Source organism: Perognathus longimembris, chromosome 9 (assembly GCF_023159225.1).
Source record: "Perognathus longimembris pacificus isolate PPM17 chromosome 9, ASM2315922v1, whole genome shotgun sequence".
Classification (NCBI taxonomy): Eukaryota; Metazoa; Chordata; class Mammalia; order Rodentia; family Heteromyidae; genus Perognathus; species Perognathus longimembris.
In genome coordinates, this window is record NC_063169.1 from 33,709,530 (window position 1) to 33,729,243 (window position 19,714).

A 19,714-nucleotide genomic window follows, 5' to 3' on the forward strand; every position below is an offset into this window, starting at 1 on the left:
TTCGATTCCCCAGCACCACATATATGGAAAACGGCCAGAAGGGGCACTGTGGCTCAGGTGGCAGGACTGGCCAAAAAAAAAAAAAAAAAAAGAGGGAATAAATGAGTGAACTAAATTGATGAATTGACTTATAACCCACCCAACTATGGGACAAGGCATAAGTGTTCTAATACAAGCAAAAATTTCCCAATCTTACAAGTGGTCAGGAAACAGGTCAAGTTCATTTCTGAATATGGGCTTTTTAGAATTCTAATTTTAGTTTGTCCTAGGGTTGAAAAAAATCAGGTATATATTAATGACCCTCAAATCTAACCTTCATGCATTTTAGAGATATGTCAACTACATATGGACCATCTCCACATCATCACATACTCAACTGTCCATGCTAAATGTTTATTTTTCCCAATCCAAATTGCCTCTTTTCCTGGTAGTCCTTTTTCAGTGAACAAAAGCAGAAGTCTAAATTCCACTCTGCCCTTTATACCTCAAATCATGTCCGTCCTCACCCCCCAGTTGCTTAGCTGGGACTCTACCACAACCACTCTGCCACACCTTCAGCCCTGCTTTTTGCTGGTTAGAGAGAGTATTGGGGGCACTTTTCTACCAGGCCAGGCTTCAAACTGTGCTCCTCGAGATCTCAGCCTATTGAGTAACTGGTATTACAGGTGTGAGCCACTATCACCCAGCAATTTTATTTATTTATTTTTACTTTGTTTTGGTGGTACTGTGGTTAGAATTCTTGGTCCCCACCTGTCAGGCTGGTGGTCTGCCCCCTGAGCCACACCTCCACTTCTGGGTTTGTGATAATTAGAGATAAGAGACTCATAAACTTTCCTACCTGGGCTGGCTTTGAATCATGATCCTGAGATCTCAGCCTACTGAGTAGCTAGGATTACAGGTGTAAGCCACAGATGCCCAGCTGCTTACAGTTTCTTTTTTTTCTTTTTTTTTTTTTTTTTTTTTTTGGCCAGTCCTGGGCCTTGGACTCAGGGCCTGAGCACTGTCCCTGGCTTCTTCCCGCTCAAGGCTAGCCACTCTGCCACCTGAGCCACAGCGCCGCTTTCTGGCCATTTTCTGTATATGTGGTGCTGGGGAATCGAACCCAGGGCCTCGTGTATCCGAGGCAGGGACTCTTGCCACTAGGCCATATCCCCAGCCCCCTGCTTACAGTGCTGCTTACAGTTTCTTACTGTATGCTTTATGTTATCTCCTTGGCCTGTAATGCTCCCAGACCTATCCTTTTCACCTTATGAATAAGTATATTTACTCATCATTAGTACAATCCTCCAAGAAAACCTGTTCTTCTGTATACTCAATAACTTCTGTATACTCAGTAACTTATTCTTAGACAATCCTTAAATGGTATCTATCGCCAATCCTTAAGTAATATCTATCTATGTATCTAAATACCTACCTACCTACCTACCTATGGCTGAGATCAAATCTAGGGCTTTGTGTATGCAAGACAAGCATTCCACCATTGAGCTACATCCTAGCCCTGTAATTTCTTTCAAAACCTGTTGTTGTCTTATTATTTTCTATTTATTGAATCTTCCTCACAATATACTACACATTCAAGGAAGGAACTGTATTTTACTAATCCCTATATTTCCAGTGTCAAGTATGTCCAATGTTAGAAGTCAAAATTTGTTTCTCAAGCAAATATTCTAAGTCTGTAACCCTTCTTCCATATAAATCTAGTAACAAATAAGTAATGTAAGGTTAAATGACAGTTAAATTTAGTAATACTATTAGTGTCAAAGTGTTAAATAAGCCTTTCTATTCACAGAATCTAACCACTGTTTAAAATGTTACTAGTAAATGAAAACATCTCAGTTGGAAGTTTCATATTTATAGCTAGATCCAGGCTATCTGTAAATCAGAAGTAGCTTGTAATATTAAATGTTGTTATTAATTTCATTTTACCTTAAATCAAGTTGGCAAGATCTGTGATATAACATTTACATTAGTCAAACTTTGGTACTCGCAGTAAACAATGCCTGCCAACCCAGTACTGCCAACAATTAACAAAGCACTTCGTCTGTCTTTTAGAAGTGGTTTCAGGCCTGAGCAGCAGAGATAAGCTTTTCTTTTCTCTAACAAGATCAATAAAAAGCAATCACTATTTTTTTTAAAAAAAAAAGCTCAACGTAAGACAAACACATGAATCTGGAAGACTATTTGCCTAATTTCAAGGTCAGGGAAAGAAAATAATCAACATATATTCCATGTTTTAAGAAGGGAGAAAGAGATCTCTATGGGGTAAGGGATGATGCTGATTGGGATACATTGTTTATATGTGTGGAAATATCACAATGAAACCTCTCTCAAACAACTAATTTATGCTAATAAAAAGATACATTCCACATTGATATCAATAGCAGGAATACTACAAAGACATTCAGAATCTATGCTCTTCATTAACCACAGCAGTCCATCCTAGAAGCACCACTTATAAAAAGTAATTTTCTATTTACATCTGTGTCATTCATATGCAAATCAAACAACTCACTCTTATTATCATGAAAAATTAAGAATGTTGGATAAATTCCAAAATGAACTCCTTGTTTTACTGATGAAGAAATAGTTCCAGGGAGAAGGATCTAGAACCTCAGCCAGTACAGTCTCTCGGCACACACATTATAATCCATTTCCCAGTGATACACTCCAGACCAGAGTTATGAGGGCAAAAGCACTTCACTGACTTAGGGCCCTCACCTCTAGAAGTATTCTACTCAGATATAAATGTAGTTCTCAACACATTCACATAAAATAACCATCATTCCTAATCTCCTGGTAAAACAAGTCAATAATGCTTGCCTGCAAAATCCCCCCATTCTCAGTAAGAAATCTTGTTGCTAGTGAAACAGAACACTGTGTTAGTGACTACTTGGTTAATCATTTGTTAAAACTTATTGATTTGTACTAAAAATGAGTATATAGAAACTGGGCAATGATCATGCCATCATTCTATCTACTTGGAAGGCTGAGACTGAAAGTACTGTAGTTTGAGACCAGCTTAGGAAGAAAAGTTCCCAAGATCTCATCAGAGAGTTCGGCACGGTGGTGTGTATTTGCTACCTCAGCTATATGAGGAAACCTAAAACAGGATGATTGTGGCCTAGGTATGTGCAAGTCCAGGAAGCAAGACCATATTTCAAAAATAACTGGTATAAAATAAGGGTTTTGAGTATGACTCCAAAGTGCCTGCCTAGCAAGCACAAGGTGCTGAGTTCAAATTTCTCTCCCCAATAGCATTATATTAATATATGTATATGTAATTATATATTATATATTAATATAATAAATTTTACCCCATTAGGATTAATTTAATAAAACAGCATACTTCAAATTAATTCTTCAAGAAATAACCACACAGGGAATGTGGCTTAGCAGTAGAGTACTTGCCTCCCATTCATGAAGCCCTGAGTTCAATTCCTTAGTACCACATATATAGAAAAAGCCAGAAGTAGCGCTGTGGCTCAAGTGATGCTCAGGCCCTGAGTCCAAGCCCCAGGACTGGCAAAAAATAAATAACCACAACCCACAGAGTACTGAGACTCCTGTACTGTGTTTGATTCCATAATTGCCATTCATTGCTCTAACTTATGAATAAACCTTGATCATACCCTTAATGACTGCTATGGTTTGAATATTCTCCCCAAAAAGCATGTATTAGAAACTTGGGGCTGGGAGTATGGCCTAGTGGCCAGAGTGCTTGCCTCCAACACATGAGGCTCTCGGTTCGATTCCCCAGCACCACATATATGGAAAACGGGCGCTGTGGCTCAGGTGGCAGAGTGCTAGCCTTGAGCGGGAAGAAGCCAAGGAAGGTGCTCAGGCCCTGAGTCCAAGGCCCAGGACTGGCAAAAAAAAAAAAAAAAAAAAAAAAAAAAAACTTTCCTATTTTAAGTCTGTGAAACCAAAAAGTCTGTGAAACCAAAAACTGCTGTCGAATAGTATTCCCCAAAGGATTGGGGCAGCGACCCAACAGTATGTAACTAAAACCAATTACTCAACATATAAAGGTCAAAAATTGACCTCTCAGGGGAATACAATAGCTCAAAAGCTATGTATGTACGTTCATATAAGACTACTGTCGACATATTGTCTAATATCGACATTACATTTAAAGCCCTAGTCGAACTTTCTTGGGCGTGGCCACATGGCTACTGTATATGTTCTTGATACCTTGTATATTGTATATATGTCTACCTGACCTAGAGAAGGGATAGAAAAACAGGGCGTAAGATATCACAAGAAATGTACACACTGCCCTACTATGTAACTGTACCCTTTTTGCACAACACCTTGTCAAAAAATTTGTGTTCAATTAATAAATAAATTAAATTTAAAAAAAAGAAAAAAAAAAGAAACTTAATCCAACAGTGTTAAAAGGTGGGACCCCTGAGAGATGGTTAAACTATGAGGGCTCTGTCATGAGGGCCAAGTGCCAGTGGCTCACATCTGTAATCCTAAAGATTTAGGTGGCTGAGGTCTGAAAATCAAGGTTTGAAGCCAGCCTGGGAAGGCAAGTAAATGAGACTCTTTATAATATTTAACCACCAAAAAGCTGGACGTGGAGCTGTGGCTCAAGTGGTAGAGTGCTAGACTTGAGCAAAAAAGCTCAGGGACAGTGCCCAGACCATAAGTTCAAGCCCCAGGACTGGCATGCACATGCATGTGCACACATGCACCCATACACACACTATCCTTTAGTGTAAAGAACAACTATTCAAACAAGTAACGTTTTTGGTATAGGACCTTCAAACTTTTTTGTTCTTAAACACACAGCTAGGTTGAGAAGCATTCATTTAAATTTTTTGTTCAATAAAAAACCTAGTAATGCTTGTCGTGTGTTAGATTCTGAAATATGACAGAGAAAATAATTTGTCTAATATTTCAGTTTTTGTCACTGATCCAGTAGCAATATTTTGGAATTAAGGAATTATTGATCTACTTAATAATACTAACATTCAGCCAGTATTTCTCTGTCTTTGCTAAAGAATAACGAGAAATTGCCAGATGCTTTCCTGAAATTCCATTCAAATAACTTATGAGCACACACAATATGGCAATACCAGGACAACACAATGGGTGAGATATGAACTTTGCTCTCAAGAAGCTTATAAAAGCCTGGTGCTGGTGGCTCACACCTATAATAATCCTTGCTACTCAGGAGGCTGAGATCTGAGAATTGCAGTTCAAAGCCAGTCTTGGCAGAAAAGTCTGTGAAACTCATCCACTGACCACCAGAAAACCAGAAATGGTGCTATGGTTCAAAGGGGTACAGCACTAGCCTTGAGCAAAAGAGGTCTGGGACAGCACCAAAACTCTGAGTTCAAGCCCCACGACCAATAACTAAAAGAAGAAGAAGAAAAAACAAGAAGCTCATAATTTTAAAAACAAAATGAGCTATATCTTGGCATTCCTCCAATCTACCAGAAATAGTAATCTCATAAAAATGAGTCATCATAAATTTTATCTTCTTACTCTTAGCTATATCCTGCTGTAAAATTCAAATACATCTTTTCTCTCTTAGTGTTTAAAAGGCTCAAATATTTATAGACTTACATCTCTCCTTCACTCTCAGCCAAGATGAATATATTTAGCTCTCTTTCTCCTTTTCTTTTAAGGCAATTTTTTAAATTTAAGTAGTCCTTTTGGATGACTGTAAATTCTACCTTTTGTATTAAATTCTAGGACCCTAATCTCATAATTAAAATACTGTTCCAGATATAACATCAATCATAATGAAAAACATCAAGCTTTTTGTGGTATAAAGCCCCACTGCATTTTGTTTGTGTCAGTCCTGGGTCTTGAACTCAAGGCCTGGGTACTGTCCCTGAACTTTTTTGCTCAAGGCTAGGGCTCTACCATTTGAGCCATAGTTCCACTTCTGGTGTTGGTTGTGTGAGTGTGTGTGTGTGTGTGTGTGTTTAATTAGAAAGAAAAGTTTCAACAATTTTCCTTTTCAGTCTGACTTCAAACCATGATCACCAGATCTCAGTCTCCTGAAGTAGCTAGGATTATAGGCATGAGCATTAGCACTTGGCCCAAACTCTGGTTTCTATTTACTTTTGAAATTTCTTGGTTATTATATTTACCACTTTACATGTGTGGATTTTTCAGGTGTTTCATATCAAATGTCTATTTAGAAACAATGAACACATTTAAGTATCTGTGAAAAAATAAGGCATGAAAAACTATACCCAGCCAGCGCCAGTGGCTGACACTTGTAATCCATCCAGGAGACTGAGATCAGATTGTGGTTCATAGCCAGCCAGAGCAGAAAAGTTCCCATGAGATTCTTATCTCCAATTAACCACTCAAAAACCAGAAGTAACGCTATGGCTCAAAGTGGTACAGCACTAGCCTTGAGGAAGAGAGCTCAGAAACAGTGCCTAGACCCTTAGTTCAAGGCCTACAACCAGCCACAACAACAACTATATCCAAAGCTGGGTGCTGGTATCTCATGCCTACAAGTCCTAGCTACTCAGGAGGCTGAGATCTGAGGCTCATGGTTCAAATCCAGCCCAGGTAAGAAAGTCCATGAGACTCTTTACTTAACCTCCAGATAAGTGACACTGTGACTCAAACTGGTAGAGCACTAACCTTGAGCAAAGAGCTCAGGGACAGCACTCAGGTCCTGAGTTCAAGCCCCATGACCAACAACAAAAACAACAAAAACCCTATATCCATAGACTAAAATAGCAACTTCTACTCATAAGTTCACTAAAAATAATTTTGAATATCTTTATTATTCTTTTAATATTATATTTATCTTTTATATGTGTTTCTTCATCTGTTACAGAATACATCTACAAAGCAAGCATATAATTTATATCTACTGAAAATACTTCTGCAAAAGCATGAAAATATGGTACAGCTACAGTGAAAAGAACTAGGGAGGTCATCCCAGACTAGATAGGTCAAAGTTTCAAATCGCCTCCTTGGAATTACCTACTTGAGTAGCAGACGCATTCAATAAATGTATGGGTACAATATAAACAAGCAGGAGGCAGGTCAGAGATACATTCAATACATTTTTAATAACAATACTCTATGCATGCACAAGGAAGTAATAACTAGTAGTGATTTTTTTAGTTTGGAGGGGGTGTCTAGTCTGTTGCACAGAAACTTTCAATACATTAAAACAAGCAAACAAATAGACCCTCCCAATTCCCTAGATTGACAGAGCCTGCTTCAATCAGGCTCCCATTTATATCTTTTTTGGTCTTACCTCATAGTACTCCAATTATCCATAGTTGATCCAGGCAAACTTCACATTTTCAGAGGTAATACAAGTACTATCTCATGTCAGAATTTTAACATCAACACTCCTTCAAATTTCTTTCATCTCTTAAATCTCTAAAATTTATCTCAAATGCTACCTGGTCTCTAAAGCATTCCTCCATTCACTCCCCACAAATAGAAGCTCTTTTGACCTTGAGTAGCATTTATTGTGAATAATCACATTCTCCCTAACTCATGGCATCTCATGGCTTGTGTATATGCCATATTCTCTTCTCAGACTATAAGCTCCTTGAGAATATATTTGAGGCAGTCATACTATTCATACCAAAAAACCAATAATGTTCACTAAAGACAGTGTGTTTAAATAATTGATTGAAAAATGTCATAATAATTTATTCTCACTGAGGCCTACTCACTCAGGAGGTAGTTCCTCACACCCAAGTGTACAGAGGTGATGGTGTACAAAAAAGATAACATCAACTCTGCTCTCTCGAGAAGTTTACAATCTAGGAGATGTTCTAGACACCTATAACAATTACCGTAATATTAAGAGATAGATATTATAAGCAAAGATGATATCAGGATCCATTAAAAATGAGAGATTATTTCTAAGTAGAGATGGATATGAGAGTAGTATGGTTAAGAGTAAGGTGGATAAACAGAAGCCTTGAAGATCCTTAAAGTTCAAAATGATACAGTAAAATAGCAATTGTACTGTTTGTGACCCCTACCATTTTCCCACAAGTGGTATTCAAGGTTATACCTTAACTGACAAAATGCCAGGGAATACAAACTACATATGTACATGTACATTATGTATTTAGCTTATCTGTAATAAATAATTCTCCTCAAAAGATATGAATCTACCTACTACCATATCCCCCAAATTCTCAAAAACCTAAACAATAAATGATCATGAAATCATATGTATGGTGGCAGGATAAAATCTCCAACTTGCACAAGAGAAGCCTTATCTCCTCAAAAAGCTCTCATCAATATCAACTAAAATGATACAATATGAAGATAAACACCAGGAAAATATTTGATATTAACAAGTTTATTATAGGTTTACTGAATAAGAAGTAAAATCAAGCAGAACACCATACCAGTGGTTCATGTCTATAATCCTAGCTACTCCGGAGGCTGAGATCTGAGAACTATGGTTCAAAGCCAGACAGACAGGAAAGTATGTGAGACTTCTATTTCTAATGAGCCACCAAAAAGATGAAAGTGAAGCTCCTCGAGGACAGCACCCAGGCCCTGACTTTAAGCCAAAGGAAAGGAAAGAGGGAAAAGGAAAGAGGAAAAACTAGTGACAACATTCTTTCCACCAGGTATAATGGCATTCTTACAGCCTAAATCTTAACGGAAAAATATGAATCATCAGTTTTTACTTTCATTTATTTTTTTCCTTTTTGTGCCAGCATGAAGCTTGAACTAGGGGCCTGAGCACTGTCCCTTAATTTTTTCACTAAAGGCTAGACCTCTACCACTTGACCCCATTCTTCTGGCTTTGTGCTTATTAATTGGAAATAGGAGTCACATAGACTTTCCTGCCTGGGCTGGATTTGAACCATTATCCTCGGACCTCAGCCTCCTGAGTAGCTAGGATTACAAGCATGAGCTACCTGTTTGTTAATATATTTACTGAAGATGAGCAAAAATACAAACTAAAATTGTACACACTTGCTTTACATAGGAACTACTCCACTAAAATTATACATTAATCATTTCTTTACAAATCACACTGGTGGGGCTGGGGATATGGCCTAGTGGAAAGAGTGCTTGCCTTGCATACATGAAACCCTGGGTTCAATTCCCCAGCACCACATATATAGAAAACGGCCTGAGTTCAAGGCCCAGGACTGGTAAAAAAAAAAAAAAAAAAAAAAAAAATCACACTGGCCAGGTGCTGGTGGCTCATACCTGTAATCCTAGCTACTCAGAGGCTAAGAGCTGAGGAATATGGTTCAATGCCAGCCCAGGCAAGAAAAAAACAAAAGACAATGACATTTTATAGCTATACATAAATATAACCCAGTTAACAAAATGTTAATTGGTAAGTATTGATTGTATGTCTATAGGTAATTTTTATTCCTTCTTTTTGCTTGTATATATTTTCAAAGTTTTCTATTTTTTTCTTAAATAAATGTACCACGAAAAGATGCTCCTAAAGAATAAAAGACATGTTGATGAATTTTAAAGAAACATACTTACCAGGTCTCTGTGAAGCACCCAATTTGCATGGAGGTAATGGATACCATCAAGAATCTGGTAAAGTAAGGATTTAACCATAGATCTCGGCAACTGCATGGGCTTTTTATTTGCTTTTGACGCACGATGAAATTTAATAATATGCTAAAATTAAAAATAAAGCAAACTATGATAATACAATCTTTGCAATGCTTATGTCAATAGAACATAGTCTAATCTGTAAATAGTCTGTTTAAAACTATTTTTAAGCTACTCAAGAGGCTGAGATCTGAGATTTTTGTATCAAGGAAAGTCCATGAGACTCATCTCAAATTAACCACCAGATGTATTAACTGTGGTTCAAACTGATACAGCACTAGCCTTGAGCACAAAAGCTCGGACAGTGCCCAAGCCTGAACTCAAAGCCCCATGACTGACCCAAAAAACAGAAAACTATTTTTTAAGGCCAATAAATGACACAAAGAAAATAGTTAGAGGGGCTGGGGATATGGCCTAGTGGCAAGAGTGCCTGCCTCATATACATGAGGCCCTGGGTTCGATTCCCCAGCACCACATATACAGAAAATGGCCAGAAGTGGCGCTGTGGCTTAAGTGGCAGAGTGCTAGCCTTGAGCAAAAAAGAAGCCAGGGACAGTGCTCAGGCCCTGAGTCCAAGCCCCAGGACTGGCCAAAAAAAAAAAAAAAAAAAAAGAAAATAGTTAGAATAAAGTCAAACAAAATTACCTATTTTGGATGTGAATGTGACCAATGTTTATGTAGGGTTATAATAGTCAAATTTACTGAAACAATATTGTCATTAGATAGAAGCAAAGTGTAAAATGAGTCAATGTTTAAGTGCCTATATAAGAATACATTAGTCATATTTGCTAATGACAGAATTTTTTAATTATAAATGTTTTCTATAAATAGTATTTAGTGCATTTGGATAACATCACTATTAGGACATTAAAATTAAGAAGTTCCTGGGGCTGGGGATATAGCCTAGTGGCAAGAGTGCCTGCCTTGGATACACGAGGCCCTAGGTTCGATTCCCCAGCACCACATATACAGAAAACGGCCAGAAGCGGCGCTGTGGCTCAAGTGGCAGAGTGCTAGCCTTGAGCGGGAAGAAGCCAGGGACAGTGCTCAGGCCCTGAGTCCAAGGCCCAGGACTGGCAAAAAAAAAAAGAAAGTAGAGAATCTAATCCCATTGAAATAATTTTTTAAAGATTATATTCAAATGTTTATATCCACTTTATCTTGTGAATTATTAAAACATTGTAATAATGATGTTGGCAGGACAGATTGTATACGTGTGTGAAAAATGTCACAATGAAACCCCTCCTTGCATAACTAATGTATGCTAATTAAAAAAACAAACACTGAAGCTGGGTACCATGGCTCAGGCCTGTAATCCTAGCTATTCAGGAAGCTGAGATCTGAGGATTACGGTTCAAAGCCAGCCCCAGCAGAAAAGTCCCTGACTTATCTCCAATTAACCACTCAAAAACTGGAATTGGAACTGTGACTGAAAGTGGTAGCCAGCCATCCTTGAGCCAAAAAGCTTAGGGACAGTGCCCAGGCCCTAAATTCAAGCCTCACAACCAACAGAAAAGAATGGAAGAGGAGGGGGAGGGAGGAGAGAGAAGAGGAGGAAAGGGAAAAGTTAGCATCAAGCTTGCTTCCTGTATATTAGCAGTAGGTATCACTTATATAAAATAACCCTTACTTATATAAAATAACCCTTAATGAATGATTTTAGACTTACCCACAAGTCATGTTCTGCATAATCAAACAGCAGCCACACCTTCCTGTCACTGTGAGAAAGGAACACTTTTTGCAATGCGATCACATTAGGGTGCTTCAATTCTCTCAAAAGCTGAATGAATGTAAGAGAAACAGATGAACCACAATTCTGTTAGTAAGAAGTGGGGTGGAAAAAACTTTCTTTTTCCTTTTTTTTTTTTTTTTGCCAATTCTGGGGCTTGAACTCAGGGCCTGGGCTCTGTTCCTGAGCCTGTGTTCAAGGCTAGCACTCTACCACTTGAGCCACAGCACCACCTCTGGCCTTTTCTGTACTGAGGAATTGAACCCAGGGTTTCATGCATACTAAGCAAGCACTCTACTACTAAGCCACATTCCCAGTCCCAGAAATTCACTTTCTTAAACTTCAAAATAAAATTCTTGAAAATTCAGAAAATACAAGGAAGTGGAAAAAAATATCAATACTCAGTTCCAAATGATAAAATAAAATAAAATAACTTGACTGAATGACAAACAGCAGGAAAGAGAAGGAGATCAGATTTAAAAAGATCTTCCTGGTTATACCAAATCTGATTTTTCTCACTATATCTAAAATACTAGTCTCCAATTCCCACAGTGCCTTAGAAAAGACAGACATGTTAAGTAAATAAATGAATCTGAGAAAAATTAATTGCTTACTCATCCTACGAGTCTTAAATGAGTGAAATGAGTGACTATATGGTGATGTGAAAATTCCTATCAACTTCAGTTGTATGTGGTAAAACATGTCTAATCACCCAAGTTACTAGAAAAACTGAAGTGGGAAGACCACTTAAGCCCAGGAGTTCAAAACAAGCCTTGGTAACATGAGGAAAACCCTATTTTTTTTTATTTTTAATTATTTGAATGCCATCTCGGAAATTTTTCAGCTACTTCCCAGATGCGCTTTTTTTTTTTTTTTTTTTTAAGAAAAACTATTTTCAATGACAGATTTTCCCAGGTCTCAATTCTCATTTTGGTTGCCTGAAAATGACCTACCAGCTATAATTTACCCATGATTCTTTATTTTATACCAAGTACTAGCACTATCAAATCTACAGTTCTGTGTCTAAAGTGTTTGGAAAACAAAACCTTTCTAGCAACTCATATAGGAAAAAGATTTCTACTCAATAGAATAAAATACACTGTTAAAGGGGTGGGAATATAACCTAGTGGTAGAATGCTTGCCTCATATACATGAAGTCCTGGGTTCAATTCCTCAGCACCACATAAACAGCAAAAGCCAGAAGTGGTGCTGTGGCTCAAGTGGTAGAGTGCTAGCCTTGAGCAAAAAGAAGCCAGGGACAGTGCTCTGGCTCTGAGTTCAAGCCCCAGGACTGGCAAGAAAAAAATACATTATTAAGAAAAGATCTTTCAGTCACCTAATTCTAGTTTACAAAGCTACATTATTAACTGTTAGTGATGCAGATGATGCAGAATAACTTATCTACAGGCATGTGAATCCTGGGCTGTACAATAAGAGTTTCATCAACTTCTACTTCAATGCCTTCTTCCACCACGGAGGAAGTTAATTTTCACAGTCATTTGAATATACCTAATCCATAAATTTATTCAAAGGATTCACCTTTGAATGGGTTCTAATACCAGGTTGGCTCATTTTTTCACATTTTTCAAAACTTATACTTTAACATTCACTTTACAGAAATATCTCACTTGAACAGATATGCTAATGTTTCTTTGTTATTTACTGGCTTTCTTCTCTATATTAATGTATAAGATCAATAGAGGCAAAGCTTTTTGTGGCTTTTATATCCCAAGTGTTTAAAATGACATCTAGAACCAAATAAGCACTCAATAATTACTTGTCAAATGAATTAATTCTACTGATTACTGGCTCTTAACTCACACACAAAAAAAAATGAACTATAACATTGTAAAACATCACCACCCTTTCACAATATCCTTTTTCCTAAAGGTGATGTGAATAATTTTGTTCTTTTAATTAACACCTACTCTACTAAATAAGAGTGCTGAGTTAATATAATAAGCAGAAATATAGCTATGAATATCTTAGGAAGAAATATTTAACTAGGCACATAACCAGAAAAGCAAAGAAGTGACATAGTCCTAAAAGAGCTATTAATAAAATAAATGCTGTAAAATATTTTTTAAAAATGACACACAGAAACAGAGAACAAAGAACACATCTGACAAACTAAAGCAGAGATTAGCCAAATTGTTGGTTCTTTGAAAAAGAAAAATTTTATTGTCAAAGTAATGTACATACACAAGGCTGTGAGTACATTTCTTATCAAACTTGTTACCTCTTCCTTCGTTTTTCTCCCACCTTCCTTGTTGGTTCTTTTTAAGGCTAGTTTACTAATAAAATACTAAGCCCTACATAAATATCACACAAAGAATGTATTCACTATCCCTATTTACTGAAGCCAAATATTAACAAGTTAACTTTTCTACTATTTGCTGAAATAAATGAATGAAAGGAAATAAGTCAAATGTCCAATAACTTAAACATTATAATTATGATATAGTCATGCATTATAGTCTCAAAGATATCACTGAAAGTTTTAATTACATGAAATGACTTCTGCTATAAATTATAATTAAGATATTATAAAATACTGTAATTCAATGGCTGTAAAATATTAAATGTTTATAAAATAAGTAAATAATACATTAGTAGTTATTTCTAAGTATAAAAATGGGCTTTTTATTTTTCCTATTTTCAAGTTTTCTACAATGAACATTACTTACAATTTATTTATACACACATACATGCATGCACGCACGCACACTGAGCCCTTTCTCTCCAGAAATCTACATGACAAAGTAGGATATGAAGTGAGCTTCACACACAATGAAAGGAGACAATCATGTTGAGCCTTCGCTAACTCAGAAAACGTCTATTTCACCAAAAGACTTAAATTTCTTGTCTCACCAGTATTTGCTCAACTTGACATCATGCAACTACAAAAAAAATTTAATCTTACTTAAACAACAGTTAAGTAGATCATGATTTTCCTGTGACTCACACTAAATATTAACAATAGCAGATGCTGTGCTGATATATAACCTCTAACTCCATCCCAATGTGGAATATTCAATGGACAAGACATGCCAGTATTTTATCTGATCATTCTTCCAAGCATAAAAGGCATTATAAAAAACACACACTTTCAACTGTGTAAAACATTTAATTGCCTAAAGTTAGTGCCTTAAACTTTTTCCCTGATGCACTATTTTCGATGCTGATTCAAATTTGGGAGTCTTTTGCTCAGCTAAAATTCTTAGATTCCGTTTGACTTCTTATCCACACTTTTTTTTTTCATTCTCCATTTTGTTATATTCAACTCTACAATACCACTCGCCCCCTTGGGTTCCAGTTGCCTTTTTCAAGGGGACTCTAAATCCTTTTCTATTTCAATAACTCACTTATCTTAAAGTAAATTCAATTTTCTGTTCTTGCTTGATTCTTAAGAAAAATGGTGTGTGTTGAGCGAGACAAGCCTAGAACACAGAAAACAAAGGGGCATGATCTCCCTGATATATGACTGTTAACAAAGGGAGACGGAGAGACAGTAGAGATCAGGTCTGTGAAACCAAAAACTGCTTGCCAAATAGTATTTCCAACAGGATTGGGTCAGTGACCCAATATTATGTAACTAAAACCAAACAACTACTCAACATATAAAGGTCAAAAATTGACCTCTCAGTGGATCACAATAGCTCAAAAGCTATGTATGTACGTTCATATAAGACTACTGTCGACAGGGCTGGGGATATGGCCTAGTGACAAGAGTGCTTTCCCCGTATACATGAAGCCCTGGGTTCAATTCCCCAGCACCACATATACAGAAAATGGCCAGAAGTGGCGCTGTGGCTCAAGTGGCAGAGTGCTAGCCTTGAGCAAAAAGAAGCCAGGGACAGTGCTCAGGCCCTGAGTCCAAGCCCCAGGACTGGCCAAAAAAAAAAAAAGAAGACTACTGTCGACATATTGTCTAATATCGACATTACATTTAAAGCCCTAGTCGAACTTTCTTGGGCGTGGCTACGTGGCTACTGTATATCTTCTTGATACACTGTATATTGTATATATGTCTACCTGACCTAGAGAAGGGATAGAAAAACAGGGCGTAAGATATCACAAGAAATGTACACACTGCCCTACTATGTAACTGTACCCTTTTTGCACAACACCTTGTCAAAAAATTTGTGTTCAATTAATAAATAAATTAAATTAAAAAAAAAGAAAAACACTGTGACTCATAAAACCATAAGACTCATAAGTCTTTCCCCTGGTTGAAAATAGTATCAATGGGAGAAAGATGGCGCCAAAAGAATAGGGAAGCACCCCAACTCGCACCAACTGAATAGCGAGCTGGGAACTCCAACACCCAACACTCCACCAAGAACCCAGCAAAACCAGCATCCAGAAGCAGTGGAGAAATGCAGGAAAACAAAAAGGAGCAAAAAAGAAGAACCAAAAACCTACACGGAGCCGGAGATTCTCCGGGGCACCTCCCCCCACCAGCCGACCATGGCCCAAACAGAGTCAGGCTGGGAAAGGGGAACCCGGCGATCGGCAGACAGGTTGCCAGGAGCGCAGAATCCATATAGCGGGAGACCCCACGGACACAAGGCAGGGTGCAGAGCAAGACACACACCGGCAGCGACGAGAAGTTCGGGTCCACACCGGATTCGGACAAGGGAACCCAGCGCGGCAGAAAGAGGGAACGGGGGAAGCCACCACAACACTTCGCCAACCCCTGAAGGGCCAAGGGCTGCGTGGGACACACACACAAACCAGCAAAAGTGAGTCCCCCATAATCCCTTCCCCCAACGGGAGACCCAAGCCCGACAAAGAAGCTATATCTCCCTCCCTCCCCCTCCCCACTCCCGTGGGAACAAAGAACCCCCAAATCAGGCGGGAAGCTCCCATCAGGCGCTGGGAAGCCAGTCTAGCAGGGGAAGGGCGGAACAGCCCCAAGCCCCCAAAGGTTCCTGAACTGGCAGAACCGGCCCCGTCCCCTTCCCAACAGGGGCCGGGGACGGCCGGCAGGGCAAGCCCCACCCGAGGCGCCTAGACCTTGCGGACTCTTACAACTAAAATCACAGGCGCTGGTGGGCAATACCAGCCCAGCAGGGTCACCTGAGCCTGATCTCGTTCCCCCTCCTCGCAGCGGAGGCGAGGTCTGAGGGTGCCAAGCCACACCCGGACAGTCGATCCCACCGGGCCCCACACATACTGCCTCCCCCCCCAACGGACTCGCGGGACGGCGCAAGCACAACCCAACAACCCAGGGCTCGCTCTGGGAGGCAGACCCCGCTAAAGTGCCTGTTGTAGGGGACTCACAGTGCACAGGAGGGCGGGGCCCCAGCGAAAGCGCCCGCTCTGGTAGGCGTGCCCTGCACTGGTGGGCGGGGCCACAGCGACAGCACCTGCTGCCGTAGACACGCCTACACAGAAGGGAGGGAAGACCTACACAGACCTCCAGATGCGCAAATCACAAAGAAACATAACTCAGTTCATCAAAGGACAAGCCAACTCGCCAGCTCCAAAAAGCAGCACGACTGAAGAGGAGATGGAGAATAAAAAAGCAAATGAGGCCATGTTAACAGGAATGATCGAAAGCGTCAGAAATGAAATCAGAAAACAATTCCAGGAGTTTAGAGCGGAAATCTGGAAGGACACCCAGGAAGCCAAGAAAGAAATGGAAGCAAAACTGGATACAATGCAAGCCTCGTTTAAAGAAATGGAAGCAAAAATGGATACAATGCAAGCCGCCTTTAAAGAAAATCTCCACACCCTGAGAATTGAAATGCATGAAAAAACAGATTTAAAATACAACTCTTTAAAGGAAGAAATTTCCACGATCAGAGCTGATATGACAACCATGAATAGCTCTCTGACATCCATAAACTCCGCAATTGAAACCATAACACAAAGAGTTGACCATATGGAATCCAGAATCTCTCGCCTGGACGATGAAGCAGCTGACAACAACCAGAAAATGACCACACTCCAAGAAAAGGTGAAGCTTCAGGGAAGATTACTCCAGGAACTAATGGACAAAGACAAGAGATATAATCTGCACATAATTGGAATAGAAGAAGGAGCCGAATATCAGAGCAGAGGGCTTAATCATGTTCTCAATAAAGTTATTGCAGAAAACTTCCCCAATCTCACAGGGGACCCCATCCAGGTAACCGAAGCCTATAGGACACCTGGCAGGCCAGACCCCAGGAAAACCACCCCAAGGCACATAATATTCAAGACTACAGACCTCAAGATTAAAGAGCAAATTCTGAATTCAGCCAAAGCGAAGAAGGAAACTTTTTTCAATGGGCAGAGGATTCGAATAACATCCGACTTATCCACACAAACTTACCAAGCTCGAAGTGGGTGGAAGAACACCATCCAAGTACTTCAGAATAACAATTTACAACCTCGGATCAAATATCCAGCGAAACTGGAGTTCACATTCGAAGGGAGAACCAGATCTTTCCACACCAAAGAAGAGCTAAAGGAGTATGTGAATAAAAAACCAGCCCTACAGCGAATATTAAGAGGGGAAGCCCACCCAACAGAGATCGTAAAAGACACACAGACAGAATCAGAAAGAAACTTCAACAGCCAAAGTCCAGCAGAAAGACCAGCTCACTAAAGACAAGAAGAAAAAAAAAAAAAAAAAAACAGGAAAAAACAGCCCAACAAGAAAATGGAAGGAAAAAAAACACCCTTATCCTTGATCTCTTTAAATATAAATGGCTTAAACTCCCCGATCAAGAGGAGCAGACTGGCAGAATGGATCCGCAAACAAAAAGTTGACATCTGCTGTCTACAAGAGACCCACCTTACAGCAAGGGACAAAAACAGGCTTCGAATGAAAGGATGGAGCAAGATCTACCAAGCAAATGCACCCACCAAAACGGCAGGTGTAGCCATTCTGATCTCAGACAAGCTGGACTTCTCTTTAAAGTCCACTCAAAAAGACAAAGAAGGACACTACATATTAATACAAGGAAAAATCCAGAACCAAGACATCACGGTGATAAATGTATACTCCCGACATATGTCAAGCAAATTCTCACAGAATTACAGAGCAAGATAGATGCAAACACAATCATAGTGGGTGACTTTAATACTCCTCTCTCTCCAAGAGACAGATCCAACACCCAGAGGATTAGTAAGGGAGCTGAGGACCTAAATAACACCATTTCCCAAATGGATCTAACAGAGCTATATAGAACCTTCCACCCTACAGAGACCCAATACACCTTCTTTTCAGCAGCCCATGGATCATATTCCAAAATAGACCACGTCATAGCCCACACGAAGAACCTCAGCAAATACAAAAGTATTGATGTCATCCCATGTATTATATCTGATCACAGTGGATTAAAGGTAACCCTCAACAACAAAGGATACCACAGAGCCTATACACACTCTTGGAGGCTAAACCCCACGCTGCTATCCAACACTTGGGCTACAGACCAAATTAAAGATGAAATCAACGAATTCATAAGCCACAATGACAAAGAAAACACATCACAAAGAAACCTATGGGACACAGCTAAGGCAGTACTGAGGGGCAAGATCATTGCACTCAGTACCCACATTAAAAGAATGGAAGCAGAGCAGGTGAATACCCTCACGATGAAACTAAAACAACTGGAGAAACAAGAAATGACAGAATCTAAAACGACTAGGAGGGGAGAGATTAAAAAGATTAAAGAAGAGATAAATCTGATTGAAAATAGAAAGACCATTCAACAAATAAATAAGACTAAAAGCTGGTTCTTTGAGAAAATAAACAAAATTGACAGACCCCTTGCAAGACTCACAAAAAAAAGAGAAGAGACTCATATTCGTAAAATCAGGGACTCCACAGGAAAAATTACAACAAGTACACACGATATTCAAACAATCATAAGGAGCTATTTCCAAAACCTCTACTCAGCAAAAAACAATAATTTTACAGAAATGGATCAATTCTTAGAGAAGTACAAACTGCCCAAACTGAACCAAGAAGAAATAAATCAACTAAATAAACCAATAACTTACGGTGAGATACAAGAGGTAATCAAGAACCTCCCTACTAAGAAAAGCCCAGGCCCAGATGGATTCACCAACGAATTCTACAAAACCTTTAGTGAGGAGCTAATTCCAATACTCCTCAAACTCTTCCGCGAAATAGAAACGGAGGGAGAAATCCCAAACTCATTCTACGAAGCTAATATCATACTCATCCCCAAACCAGGCAAAGATCCAACAAAAAAAGAGAACTACAGACCAATATCACTAATGAACACAGATGCAAAGCTCCTCAATAAAATATTAGCTAACAGGAGCCAGAAAGTGATCAAGAATATCATACATCATGACCAAGTAGGCTTCATCCCTCAGTCACAAGGATGGTTCAACATCCGTAAATCAATCAATGTAATTCACCACATAAACAGAACTAAAATCAAGAATCACATTGTTATCTCAGTCGATACC

At 39.0% G+C, this 19,714-nt stretch overlaps 1 protein-coding gene across 5 annotated transcripts in view; it reads right to left on the reverse strand.

Moving 5' to 3' along the window:
- Window positions 1–19,714, reverse strand: part of Cdk19 (cyclin dependent kinase 19) — a 149,591-nt gene that overhangs the window by 60,807 nt on the left and 69,070 nt on the right. For 3 of the 5 annotated variants that reach the window (XM_048353906.1, XM_048353907.1, XM_048353909.1), the window contains 2 exons: window positions 11,219–11,329; window positions 9,475–9,615 (listed from right to left, as the gene is read on the reverse strand). The exons of the other annotated variants lie outside the window; for them this stretch is intronic. In XM_048353906.1, coding sequence (XP_048209863.1) covers window positions 9,475–9,615; window positions 11,219–11,329 — 252 coding nt within the window. The remainder of the gene's footprint in view (window positions 1–9,474; window positions 9,616–11,218; window positions 11,330–19,714) is intronic. 5 annotated transcript variants of the gene reach the window in all.